Source organism: Podarcis bocagei (genome assembly GCF_964188305.1).
Source record: "Podarcis bocagei genome assembly, chromosome: 2".
Lineage (NCBI taxonomy): Eukaryota > Metazoa > Chordata > Lepidosauria > Squamata > Lacertidae > Podarcis > Podarcis bocagei.
This window is the reverse complement of record NC_138126.1, coordinates 11,056,173-11,070,667: the sequence shown is the minus strand read 5'-3', so window position 1 is coordinate 11,070,667 and position 14,495 is coordinate 11,056,173. Positions and strand designations below refer to the sequence as shown.

Genomic DNA, 14,495 nt, shown 5'->3' with positions numbered 1-14,495 from the left:
GGATTTTAGAGGAACTGAAAACAGTCTCTACATAAATACTGATTGTGAAGTATGCTCCATGGCATTGTTTTTTACTGAAACATTGGCTCGTTAAGAGATCAGAAAGATCGCCGTGCCATAAATTTTATCTGTTGTAGGAGTCTTGGAAGAGAGCCCAGAGTCTTTGGAGCTAAAAGCAGTGGAGCGAAAGAAGGGGCCATTGGGAGGACTGTGTTTTAAAAACAACTGAAAGAGATCAACATGGCATAAAATTTGCCTCTTGCATGTTAACAGATATATGGGCTTTGTTAAACAAGATTGAGAGTCATACACCTGTGATTGTGAGATAAGGATGGTTAAGATCGGAAATATGAAATTGGAAAACAACAAGAGAGAAGAAAGCAGAAAATAAAAGACATTTTCTCTCGAGATCCAGAACATAGGAGGTCCCCTTCTGAAATTTTTTTAAAGTTGCACTGTATAATTGGCTGTACTGTTTGTATTATGATTTGGCAAGATTTGATTTGTCACCAATCAGAAGGTTTTTAATTGAAAATGAATTAACAGAAAACAAGCTCCTGCTTAGTGAAATATTTCATTAACCCAAAACACAAAAGGGAAGACACGCCCTTCCCAAGCCCACCCTATCTTAACCTCCCAGGGGAAGAAAACTCTCTCTTGCACCCTTCCTTGCTACCCACATTCCTCCTTCTGCACAATAAGAAATCCCTTGTTTTCACTTTCTCATTCTTCCAAAGGCCTGTCATCCTTTGACTCACCCAGGTCCCCTTAGGACTAAGGCAGGTCTACATTTGAGACCCAGAGCAGCAGCCCCTTGTGAGATCAAGTCTGCATTTCAAATGCCACAAAGAGGATGAAAGAGGGGGGGAAACAGGGACCCCCAGTTCAGAATTTTCTACCCAATCCCAGCATGTCTTATCTTGAGTTCTTGGTAGGCTCCAGCTCACCTGTTCTGGTAGACATTAGTGAATTCACAAACTTTCCTTCTTCATCTCAAGCCCCTTGACTGTCCCACTTGGGTGTTTGCTCAGCTAAATGGATCCAGGTGTTGATCGTTTATGTGGGAAGTGCAAAGGCTGCTGGGAATTGGAGTCCACAGAAAAACAAACTGTGGCAGGAAGAAAGTGTGATCTTAACAGAAGAAATAAAACAGCAGAGAGAGAAAGACAGAAATGCCCTCTTTTCCCCTCCTGCACTTTGAGTTATAACTTTCTTGTTTTTTGTTTTTGTTTAAACTGTGGCCCAGTTTCACATACTGTCAATATAATAACATCAACTTTTGTGGTTTTCTTAAAAAAAGATTTTGACCCTGATAATGTTAGCTTGACCATAAGCTAGTCCGGCATTCTATTTTCTACAGGGGGCAATCGGATAGCTCTAGGAAGACCAGTTACTGGACGTAGAAGACCCAGAATCTGGTGTTGAGAAGTTGAGGGGTCCTGAACATGATGGTACTATTGTGCATCAAACCTTTTGTAGCAATGAATTTTATACACTGTAGGGTTGCCATATGTCTGGGAAAACCTGGACATGTCCTCTTTGGGGGCGCAACATGACAACCTGGGCAGACTTTTTCTTTTTAAAGGAAATGTCTAGGTTGTGGGAGGATTATTTGGGCTCAGGCAGCTGGAGACAGGCCTGCTGCTCCAATGGTTTTAACTGTTTGACATTTGTGTGTGTTTGGTTGTTCTTTGTTATTATTGAGGGAGTGGAGATGTGTCTGGAAGGAGAGGAGCTGCGAAGAATAGCAGAGTCCCCCACCATGGTGGTTCAGGGTAGGGGGAGGTGAGGTGAGGGAGACTGGGTTATGCCCAGATGGCACACTCCCTGCTGGTGTTAACCCTTGCCAGTCTTCAAGCCATCAGGCTGAAGCCGGATATAGACAGATAGGACCAGTGCCTAAGCCAATCCCGCTCTTACCTGTAACCAATAAAGTTGTGGCCAATTTTAGCCCATTAACCTTAATTATGGTGTCTTGTGTCGTTAATTACCACTGGTGGGAGGCGGGAACTCGCCACGCAAGGGATATACCTTTTCCAGAGCTGCGAGGACACTCAGAGTTCGGGGGGCTTGCAGGCACCCCTAGGGCATTTCCCAACCATCAGCACCAAGGCGGCTGGCTGTGGATGTCATGATGATCGTGGGTCTGTCTCCACATGTCACCACCCGAGGCATGTGGCCGGCCACACTCTGGTCCTTGCTTAATCAATTGGGGTTTAAAGAGGGGGTTGCAAAAATGGGGGCTCTTGACAGCAGTCCCATTTAGGGAATCTGAGAACAGGCCTTTCCTGAGGAGCCTCCTCACTCCTGGAACGCTCTTCCCAGGGAGGTTCTCCTGGTTCCTTCCTTCCTTATGTTTAGGCACCGGCCTTTCAGCCAATGAGTGAATGCAGAGCTGTGAGTGATTTGTGAGTGGTTTAGATACCAGGCAACAGGAATCCCCCGAGTCCTCAAAAGCTGCTTCTCCCTTCCTTTGAGTGTACTTATTCTGATCCTTGTGCCTTTAAGAGCTGTGTAGCAGGCAGAATTTCAACAGGTTAAGCTATTTCTGAAAGGGAAATAGAACTATGGGGAAATAGAACTATGGGGAAGCTTTCTCATTCTGTCTGTCACAGTTTCAGTTACAGGAGCGGACAATGATTTATGGTTGATAAAGTCTTCATATATACAGAGGACCGAGTCTTCCTGAATAAAATCCAGTTTGGCTTCTGCAATTCACCAATCTTTTAGGGTTCTTTGAGCATCTAGGGCAAAGTGGTTTAACCATCAATTTCTCTCCCCCAGTAATGCTGGAAACTGTAGCTCTGTGAGGAGAATAGCAGGTCTTCCCTAAGCCATCTTCCCTCAGCACTCTTAACAGCCTTCAGCTCCCAGAATTCCTTGGGGGAAGCCATGACTGTTTAAAGCAGTATCACATTGCTTTCACTGCATGGGAAACCCAGCAATATGGGCGGGGTATAAAGAATAAATTATTATTAATATTATTATTATTATTTATAATTATTATGTTGTGAACGTGTGCTAAGTGTGCTGGAAACTGCAACCTAAATTGGAAAGCTGCATCCATTTTTGTTGTGAGGAACCAGAGAAAACAGAAGAGTACAAACTGTAATATTTATGCAACTTTATTATTCAAAAGCAGAAGCAGCTACTGTGCCAATTTTACATTTCCAACAGGGAAGCCTCTGAAGCCTTTCAAACTTCCCTTCCTTCCTTGGGTCAATCCTTCTCTTTGGTTTCAAAAGCCTAAAGAATCACGTAAATTATCCCCAACATGGTTACTTCAGCCGGATGAATTCATTGGGGAGAAATTCCCAGGGTCAAGAGAGAAAGGTGCTGGTTGACTTTGCTCTGGCCAAGGAAAGAGCTGAGTTTTCTCTAGATTCTCCCAAGAGCAATTTTCATGGCATAACTTATTAAAATGAAGGCACTTTATTATATGTAAAAAAACTTTTCAACAATCACATGGAATCCACACAAACAATAAACAACAAGCCAGTTGAGGCAATGAGTTTTAGTCACTTAAAAGACTCAAGAACCTGCCCAAAGCATGTATTATGTGTGTGTATTGGGAGGTTCAGGTGGGGACAGGCCTCTGGGTGGCTCCCGCGACGCCCAAAAGATGGAAACCGAGGCTGAGGTCACATTTGCACCACCCCTTTAAAGCACATTTATAGCTTTTCTATGGTTTGTTAAAAGAATTCTGGAAACAGTAGTTTGTACTTCATAGACCTACAATTGCCAGCTCCCTTAAGAACTGAAGTTCCCAGGATTCCTTGGGGGGAAGCTTTAAAAGTATTGTGTGGATGCGACCTTCTTACCATAGTTGAAGTTACATGGTTTAAATCCGCTGTGTGTTCTCACCTACATAAGGTCTCGATTCATCATCTAAACTCTGACTGAGATTTGAACCCTGGTTGGGCATCTCCCTTGTGTGGTGCTTTTGATGCCTCTTGAGGTTTGATTTACGGGTGAAGCTCTTTCCACATATTGAGCATTCATGGGGTCTCTGCCCTTTGTGAATGCTCTGATGATTAGTAAGGGTTGACATCCTAGAAAAACATTTATTACAGACTGAACATTTGAAAGGTTTCTCCCCTGTGTGAGTTCTCTTATGTACTGTAAGGTATGAGCTGTGTGCGAAACATTTCCCACACTGAGAACATTTGTAGTGCTTCTTTGTGTGAGTTCTTTGATGTGCATTAAGGTATGAGCTGCGTGCGAAACATTTCCCACACACAGAACATTTGTAGGGCTTCACCCCTGTGTGAATTCTTTGATGTGCATTAAGGTTTGATCTCACATTAAAGCTTTTCTTGCACACTGTACATTTGAAAGGCTTCTCCCCTGTGTGGGTTATTTTATGTACTTTAAGGTTCCATTTATTGCGGAAGCTCTTTCCACAGTCTGCACATTTATGTGATTTCTGTCCTGTGTGAATCTTCTGATGGGCAGCAAACTGCTTCTGATACCTGAAGCTCCTTCCACACTCCAAACAAGTAAATCGCTTCACCTCTGTAGGGCATGTGGGGCTGTTTCCATTGTTTCTGCTCCCACTGCTTATTTCTCCAGATTCTGCCATTTGAATTGTTTTCTCCTTTTTGGATGTTCTCAAAGCATCTCCATTTTCTGGTTGTTCTCCTTGCTCAGTGAAGAAGCTACTTTGAGGAACGATGGATTTGTCTGTCTTCCGTTTTCTGTGGCTTCTCTTTTCCCTCCTTGGTTCATCGTGACTCAGGAGGTTCTGCTCCACCATCTCATCCTGTGCTTTTTTTGAAGATTTCCTTCTGTTCTCTTTCCACTGCACAACACCTGCTGGATAAAGAGAGAAGGAAAACATGGATGTCATAGAGAGATGGAAACAGAGTGATTCAATCTAATATATTTCGTATTTTGTTACACTTTTGGGGCCATTGCTGCCAAAGCGGGCAATGAGTTGCCATCATGGGTGACCTTTCTTTCCACTCTGCTCAATATCCTGAGTCTGGTTTTGCCATTGCGTCAGATTCACCAGCAAGTTCCTAATCTTTAGAGCAAATATTTTCTCAGTCTGCAGGTGGAAGCTTACATTGGCTTTTGGAAGCATAGCTATCTTTTTTGCCCATCACGAGGTTAGATCAAGATTTCTAATTCTTGGTGCTTTGAAACTTTTCTAGTGCTCAAGAGCAGACAATGCAGCCAAAGTAGCAGACTACGAACATAGGGAAAGTAGTTGTGAAGAAATAACAAAAAATCAAAAAGTACCCAGCTAAATTGAAAAATTTGTCTACAAGGCTTACTGTATTTTTCGCTCTATAAGACGCACCCCCCCTAAAACGTAAGGGGAAGTGTGTGTGTGTGTCTTATGGAGCGAATGCAGGTGGGAGGCTCTGCTCAGCACTCCCCTTAAAGAGCCGTGTGGAGCGTGTGTGTGGCTCTTGGGGGCTTTTCCCCGAGGAGGAAAAGCGCTGCGACCCCGCTGGCTGTCCTGGCTTCTTGCAGCCTCTCTTAGGCAGAGGTTGTGCGTGGCTACCCCATAAGCCAGGGCTGCACAGTGATCCCACTTGCTTTCCTGGCTTCTGGGATTCAGAATTTTTTGCCTCTTGTTTTCCTCTTCCAAAAACTAGGTGCGTCTTATGGTCTGGTACATCTTATAGAGCGAAAAATACGGTGTGTGTACACACACACACACACACACACACACACACACACACACTGTGTACAACCCAAGAACAGTACAGTTTCCCCAGCAAAGAGTCCTGCTGTTTCCCCAGCAAGCAGAACCTAAATAGAGTGGGTTCTATGACAGAGCCAAAGTTTCATCAGTCTCCAATTGCAAGTTTAGATTGGCTTTAGGGAGCATAGCTATGTTGTTCGTCCTGGTTAGAGCAAGATTTCTGATTCTTGATGCATTGAAACTGTGAGGGAACTGCCATCAGCTCAGAGGCGAGTGGTGGAAGAGCATTTGTGTTACAGGGAGCCTCCGAAGATCTTGCGAAACAGTTCTTCCTCTGCGAGGAGGGAAGCCCTGCTTCCAGAGGGGAAGGGGCGCAGGGCGCAGGGAACAGAAGATGCTAGGGAGAGCCTCAACACCGAGCCTGAGCAAAGGGGAGGGGAGGCAAGTCCCCCTTTGCCAGCGCCCACGTTGTGCAGTAGGTTTGCGCACACACAGAGAGGAGAAGGATGGGGGTCACACGACTGTTATGCTGGGTAAGGTATAAGGACCGCCCACTCCCAGATTCTGCTAGCGACTGAGCAGACATGGACTTGTGACACTCTGCACTGTAAGATAGGTTGTACAGATAATAAAGCCTGGAAAAGACAGGTTGGAGTCTTGCCTGTTTGCTCTCGAGCAACCACACCATCACCTGACAGAAACTTTTCTAGTTCTTAAGAGTAGAATATACAGCAAAATACTATGAGCAACAAATGAAACATCAAAAAGTACATAGTTAAATTGAGAAATTTCTGCACAAGCCTTTGATAGCAATTTCACTCTTCCGAGGCTGCATTTTGTGATTAGTGGAAATCACACGGTCTGTTGGAAAGGAAGCATGAGAACCGGATATAATCCTATCTATATGTATTAAGTGATGTACTTTCACTTTTGCCTGTTCTCTTTTGGAGCTGAATGAGAGAGATTCTGTGTCTGTGTAATATTGTGTTATATAGTGTAAATAAATACATAGTTTAGATCTACGGATGGTTCATTCCTCTTGCTGTGCATTGCCAGAAGATTAGCGTGCATAAATCAAGTTGCTTTATGTCGCTGGAGCGCCCTGGAGAAGAAGGGAACGCCTTTCCAGAGCTATGCTGTCCGGAGGACGCTCGGAGATCGGGGGGGGGGGGCGCTGCAGATAGCCCAGAATGCTCTCCCAGCAGCCTTACATATATATAAAACTCAAGATCCTGTTTTTATTCCAAATGATTCTGGTAATTAAAGGACCAGGGCAACTTATGGAATGACATAAAGTACTACCGAAGTTCATCTGGCAAGGGAAAAAACCAAGGATAAAATCTAAACTTTTAATAGATAAAAAAAGAAAGAGGTGGATTCTCAATGCCAGATTTGAAACTCTATTACGAGGCATCCTGCCTGTGTTGGTTGAAAGAGTGGATAACATTGGAAAATACGGATTTACTAGACTTGGAAGGTTATGATAACAGATTTGGGTGGCATTTTTATCTTTGGTATGACAAAGTAAAGTTTATAAAGGGTTTCTAAATCACGTGATAATAAATAATAATAATAATAATTTATTATTTATACCCCACCCATCTGGCTGGGCCTCCCCAGCCACTCTGGGCGGCTTCCATAAAAACAAAAAATACAGTAAAATCACATGTTAAAAACTTCCCTGAACAGGGCTGCCTTAAGATGTCTTCTGAATGTCAGGTAGTTGTTTATCGCTTTGACATCTGCTGGAAGGGCGTTCCACAGGGCGGCCGCCACTACCGAGAAGGCCCTCTGCCTGGTTCCCTGTAGCTTTGCTTCTCGCAATGAGGGAACCGCCAGAAGACCCTCGGCGCTGGAGCTCAGCGTCCGGGCAGAATGATGGGGGTGGAGACGCTCCTTCAGGTATACTACAGAAATCAATTTATGAACTTTGGGACAAATATAAAAATCTGTTAGAATGAAAAACACCATGGTGACTATCTCCAGTAGGGGCATTGACTGTTAAAAAATTAAATATTGGGGGAAGGTGGGCCACCTATGGTGAGATATGGATGGAAACCGATAAAGGATTAAAACTTCAATCATATAATCAAATAGAAGAAGTACTTAGGGGTAGGTTGCAATTTCATTAAGTAAATGATATATTTAATGGAGATAAAAGAAATTTAGATTTTGAAAATAAAAAATCTAGATTTCAAACCGAATTGTTGGAGCTCAAAGTTAAATTGCTATCAGAGATGTATACAGTGGTACCTCAAGTTGCATACGCTTCAGATTACAGACTCCGCTAACCCAGAAATAGTACCTCGGGTTAAGACGTTTGCTTCAGGATGAGAACAGAAATTGCTGTGCGGCGGTGCAGCGGCAGCAGGAGGCCCCATTAGCCAAAGTGGTGCTTCAGGTTAAGAACAGTTTCAGATTAAGAATGGACCTCTGGAACAAATTAAGTACTTAACCTGTGGTACCACTGTATATAATTTCTTTTTTAAAATTTCTGCACAAGCCACACACACACACACACAAAACTCAAGAGCAGTATTGTTTCCCCAGCAAAGAGTACCTACATAGAGTGGGTTCTATGACAGTCAAGGCCTGGAGCTCAGAAGGAATTCAGCCTGGGATTTCCCTCCCCAATATGCATTACCTGGGAGTCCCATTACTTACCAGTATCCATGCCTCTCTGAGCTGTGGCTTCACTGGGGGCTCTTCCTTGAAAAATGGGCCTCTGTCTAACCATTTCCTCATGCACAATGCAGGAGTCTTGTTCCTTGGTGGCATCAACAGCAGGCTGGAAGGTGGATTCATTGGGGCCTTTCCAATCTCTTCCACCAGCAATAGGTTTAACTACATCCTCCCCTGGGTGTGTTTCCTCAGGATACCCAATTCTGCTATGGACTGTGTGCTTTTGTAGGACACCTTGGTCATACACAATGCAGATGTCTTGCCCTTTAGCAGCATCACCAACAGTCTGGGCTGGAGGTTCACTGGGGACCCTGGAGTCTAGTTTGCTGTGAACGGGACTCTCCACTGAGAGCGTTTCCTGCAAACACGCTTTTCTCTCACAGATGTTGGGGTTCTGCCAGATGTTTTCCTCACCCACAATGCACAGGTCCTGTTCCTTAGCAGCGCCAGGAACTGTCAGCACCATGATTTCCCAGGGGGATCTGCAACTTCCTCCACGAAGAAGGGGTACATCCTCCTCCTCCTCCTCCTCCTTGACTGGGTGGGCTTCCTGCTGACCCTCAGTTCTCTTATGGATGATTGCCTTTGGCCTGATGGGTTCCCCATAGACAATGCACAGGTCTGGCTCCCTAGAAGTATCAAGCATCATCATCCTGGCTGTGGCATCAACAACAGTCTGGGCTGGCGTTTTACTTGGTACACTGGAGTCTCCTTTGCTGTAAACTGGACCCTCCCCTGAGCTGATTTTCTGCAAACACGTCTTTCTCACGCAGGTGTTGGAATACTGCCAGATGTTTTCCTCACCTACAATGCACACATCCTGCTCCTTAGCAGCACCAGGAATTGTCTGTACCGTGATTTCCCAGGGGGATCTGCAACTTCCTCCAGGAAAAAGGGGTACATGCTCCTCCTCCTCCTCGACTGGGTGGGCTTTCTTCTGACCCTCGGTTCTCTTGTGGATGATGGGCTTTTGCCTCATGGGTTCCCCATAGACAATGCACAGGTCTGGCTCCTTGCAAGTATCAAACATCATCATTATGTCTGTGGTCCAACTGGGCTTCTTGCAACCTTCTTCTTAGCCACAGGCGTCTTCTGTTTTGTCCACTGGCTGCCACTTTCCCTTTGCCTGTTTAGGAAAGTAGATTGATAGAAATAAAGCATCTTGAGAAACAGGAAATACAGAGAATTAGCAGCACAGGAGTATCCCTGTATGCACACTGGACACTCTCCTGTTACTGGTTTAGGAAAACAGCTCAGATATGAATCTTTTCCTTCATGATCCTCATGTACACAAGAGAATAGTAACTTCGGCCACTTAGCTCAGTACTGTCTACACTGACAGGCAGCAGCTCCCAGGGTTCCATATGGGAAGCCTCTCCCAAGCCGTACATGGAGATACTGGGGACTGAACTTGCCACCTTCTGCAATGCAAGGCAGGCACGCCACCATTGAGCTGTGTTCCTTCCCCCTAAGACTCTTTTAATCTTTGCTCCAGGAAATGTTGCAACCTCCACCTGCAGAAGCCCTAATACACATCCTATCCCTCTTTTCCTTTTTGTTGTGGACTCCAGGCTGCAGCTCTGTCTTAAGCAAGCTCCCCCTTCTTAGTGAAAAATGTGAATAACACAAAACACAAATGGCAAGAGGATGCCTTCCGGACCCCACCCCATCTTAACCTCCCAGGGGAAGAAATCTCTCTCTTGCACCCTTCCTTGCTACCTACATTCCTCCTCCTGCACAATGAGAAATCCCTTGTTTTCACTTTCTCATTCTTCCAAAGGGCTGTCATCCTTTGACTCACCCAGGTCCCCTTAGGGATGCTGCCGAGGGGAGTGTTGTGTCCGTGTGATCTGAAGTCTGAAGTGAAACAGACAAAGGAAGATCCCTAATCGTTGATATGGAGAAATCTGTGCTTTCTAAAAGGGACAAAGTGAACAAACGTGAGATTGTAGATATATGATCTTCTCAGTTACATTTCTGAAAGTAAAGCTATTTGGAATATAAATAGTCTGGATATTGCACATGATCAACACACAAACATTGCCAACCTTTCCTTCATGATCCCCGCCTATCGCTGACCTTCATTCCTTCCGCCTAAGACTCTGCTGATATTTGCTCCTGAAATGTAGCATCCCTCACCTGCAGAAGCCCCAAAACACATCCTGTCTGTCCCTCTTTCCCCTTCTGTTATTGACTCTGGGTTGCAGCTCCCCAAGGACTCTCCCTAAGACAACCGAGGCCCAGAGAAGCAGCCCCTTGCAGAGGTGTGAGATCAAGTCTGCATTTCAAATGCCACAAAGGAGAAGAAAGAGGGGGGAAACAGGGACCCCCAGTTCAGAATTTTCTGCCCAATCTCAGCACGTCTTATCTTGAGTTCTTGGTAGGGTACTTTGAGTGCTGCATATGTACGCTAGATTTCTGACATTCCGCATGTTATTGTTTTATGAAAATAGCTCACAATGTAATATTTCCTTCATGATCCTACACAAGAGAATAGGAATTGTCAGAGCTGCTTCAAGATCCTAGCTCACAGAGGATCACGCTAGCCAGCGGTCATTAAGTAAAAGTCTTTATTGAATTACAGTTTCCATTCTCACGCTGCTGTCTGCAACTCTACGTCTACTAGCTAGATCGGCGAGGCTCCGTCTGAGTCTCCGCCCCGTGCGCACCAACTTAATATCCTAGCCTTGCTCCACCTTTTCCTCCTGACTGTCCTCCTCTGGGTCCCTCTACCCCCCGGGGCTTCTTCCTTCCGGGATTCTTCTGACGCTGACCCAGACCCTTCTGCCTCCTTGCGCCGGGCTTTAGGACCCGGTTCCCTTTCGGGGCTGCTCACTGCGCCGCCTTCCTCTGCATTTGAACTTGGCGCGCGCGCCCAACCTTCCACTTTCCTCTTAACCGTTTCTTCGCTCCCCGATGGAGGTGTGGCCACTCCTGACTCCTGCCCTCCCTCCTGTGGTGAGCTGCCAGCGCTTCCCTCCTGGCTCCTTTCCTCTTCCCTGCTTCCTGGCGGTGACGCTGGTCCCGATTTCCAGCTGCTCCCCCCTGAGTCTCCTCTGGCTCTATCTTCCTGGGGTGCCTCCCTAGACTCCCCCCTTGCCCTGGCCACTGGTGCTCCTTTCTGTGAATCCTCTGATTCACTGGAAAGACTGGGAGATCTCGGGTCGTCGTCATCACTCATCCTTTCCTCTGTCTCCTCCCCTTCGCTCTCTGTTTCCTCCCTTGCCCGTGCCTCTGCACCTAAACCCCTGACATCCATCCCCCCCTCGAAGCCCCCCAGTCCCCCCTCCCCTCCTTCCGGTGCTGGAGCTGGGGGCTGCTGTTGCAAAGGGACGAACGTCGGATATCGGTCGCTTCCCGTGGCAGGCCTCCAGCGGAACTCTTCCAGGTCTTCCTCTCTGCTCTCGTTGACGACAGTCACCTCCTCTTCCATCTCTGTGCCGCCGTGCTCGAAACCAGGGTCGTCCCCGAAAATGTCCATGTCCGTCTCTCCCGCACTTCCTCCAGGCGGCGTTGCTCGGCCGGAACAGTCCAGCCACTTCCTGCGGAACTGCTCCTCCGGCCTATCGTCCCACCAATACGAGGGTTCTGAGACAGATCCCGAGGGTGACCCCTCCGGGGAACGGACGTCTCGTGTTGGTTCCTCGTCCGAGTCGAACCCCCTGAACGTGCTGTCCGAAAGCGTGGGCGTGAAAAGCCAGTCGTCGAAAAAGTCTGCTGGCATAGGTCTATGTGGGAAGAGGGCATGAAACTCGTCTTTGAGCAGAGGTTCGTCTAAAGCGTAGCCCGGCACCCAGCTGTTCGCACTGGCCGGGGTGCCCTCCCTGGCGAGAAAGTATTCTACTCCCTCTTCCCCCCATCTGGAGTCCAAAATCTCCGTGACTTCGTTGATGCGCTCCTCCTGTGCCACTCCCGCGTGCCCCGTTCCTTCTCTGAGTGGACTCGGCGCCGTTCCGGGTTCCTGGAACCTGTGCGGTGCCTTGTAGGGAGTGAGCACCGATCTGTGGAACACCGGATGCATTCTGGAACCCTCCGGAAGCGCCAGCCTGAAAGCCACCGGGTTGACCTGCTCTTCGACTTGGTAGGGCCCCAGTTGTTTATGCCCTAGTTTCTTCTTGGCCAACGACCTGGCCGGCACTGCGTGGGCTGCTAACCAGACCCAGTCTCCCACGTGGAGCTCTTCGCCAACCCTTCTGTGTTTGTCCGCTTGTACCTTGTATGCGTGTTTAGCCAGCTCCAGGTGGCGCCGCAGCTGATCGTGGACTTCCTGCAGCTCCGACGCGAACGCATCTGCTGACTGCGGTTCCCCTTCTCCCCTGCATTCCAGTCCCGGAAAGGTTCTAGGGTGCCGCCCGTTGTTGGCGAAGAACGGCGTGACGCCCGTGGATACGTGCTTCGTGTTGTTGTAGGCAAACTCTGCAAGCGGCAGGTAATCCACCCACGTCGCAGGCTGTTGGTTTGCATAACATCTCAGGTACTGCTGCATGATGGCATTGGCTCGCTCCGCTTGCCCGTTGGTCTGCGGGTGTCTCGCCGACGCCAGATTGATCTTGACGTTTAGGAAGCCCATCAGTTTCTGCCAGAAGTTCGAGATGAACTGCCGCCCGCGGTCGGACAGAATAGACCGTGGCAGACCGTGAACCTTGAACACGTGGTCTATGAACAGTTTGGCGGTTTGCTCCGCCGTGGCCACCTTAGCACACGGAATGAAATGCGCCATCTTGGAGAACAGGTCCACCACCACCAACACTGCCGTCTTGCCCCTTGAGCTGGGCAGATCCGTGACAAAGTCCAGAGCCACCCTTTCCCAAGGTTCGACCGGAGTTTGCAGCGGCTCCAACAGTCCAGCCGGCGGTTTGTGCACCGGCTTTGCCCTCTGGCAGGTGTCACACCTCGCTACGTAGTCTGCGACCTCCCCTCTCATTCCAGGCCACCAGAAATCCCTGGCTACTAATTCCACCGTCTTCTCCTTGCCAAAGTGCCCGGCCGTGGGTGCGTCGTGCAGCTGCTGTAGCACCTTGGCTCGAAGTTCGTCACCCGGCACGTAGATGGCCCCTTTACGGATGAGCAAGCCATCTCGTAGCTGGAAACCGTCGGCCGCTGCCTTGCCCCCTCGCACCTCTGCCATCTTCGTTTGTGCGAAGGAGTCCCCCTGCAACGCTCGCCGCACCGCCTCTAGGTCCACGGTCGCCGCGGCGCACGCCCACACTGTCGGTGCAAAGATGTGCATGGCGGCCGCTGGTGTTGCGTCCTCCAGATACTGTGGCTTGCGGGAGAGAGCGTCTGCCATGATGTTGGTGTCCCCCGGGACATACTCTATTCGGAAGTCGAAGTCCGCAAAGAACTCAGCCCAACGTATCTGCCTCTGGTTCAGGAACTGTGCCGTGCGCCAGTGTTCCAGATTCTTGTGGTCCGTGCAAACCTGCACCGTGTGCTTGGCGCCGATCAGAAAGTGCCTCCACGCCTTGAACGCTGCATGAATGGCCAGCAACTCCCTGTCCCATATGGTGTAGTTCTGCTCGGACTTGCTGAGCTTCCTGGAGTAAAACGCTCCCGGCCGCCACACGCCCTGCGGGTCCTTCTGCAGCAGGACCGCCCCCACTGCTCTGTCCGAAGCGTCTGTCTCCACCCTCATCGGCATGCTGGGGTTGACATGAAGCAGCTGCTCTTCCGACGCGAAGAGACGCTTGAGGGCCTGAAAGGACTGCTCCGCCTGCTCTGTCCAGATGAACTTCTTCTTCTTGGAGCTAAGGGTGTCAGTGATGGCCGCCGTCTGCATCGCGAAGCCCTTGATAAACTTGCGATAGAAGTTCGCAAAGCCGACAAACCGTTGGACCTCCTTCCGGTTGCGTGGGCTCTTCCAATCCAACACCGCTCGAACCTTGGCGCTGTCCATGGCGAGCCCCTTGGCAGACAGCTTGTAGCCCAGAAAATCCACCTCCGGCACGTCAAATTGGCACTTCTCCAGCTTGGCGTAGAGCCTGTGTTGCTTTAGCCTGCCCAGCACTTCCTTGACGTGCTTGTCATGTTCTTGCTGCGACTCCGAAAAGATCAGGATGTCATCCAAGAAACAGACGCACGTCTTGTAGAGAAGTCCCGCCAACACGTGATGCATAAATGCTTGAAAAACGTGAGCGCCATTTTGCAGTCCAAAAGG

The 14,495-nt window shown here is 48.4% G+C and overlaps 1 protein-coding gene across 1 annotated transcript; it reads right to left on the bottom strand.

The window, feature by feature from the left end:
• Window positions 1–3,144: 3,144 nt before the first annotated feature.
• On the bottom strand, window positions 3,145–5,297 carry LOC308581003 (uncharacterized protein). The gene has a single exon (XM_081183419.1). The coding sequence runs from the start codon at window positions 4,847–4,849 to the stop codon at window positions 3,842–3,844; it is 1,008 nt and encodes a 335-aa protein (XP_081039545.1). The 5' UTR covers window positions 4,850–5,297; the 3' UTR covers window positions 3,145–3,841.
• Window positions 5,298–14,495: the final 9,198 nt, after the last annotated feature.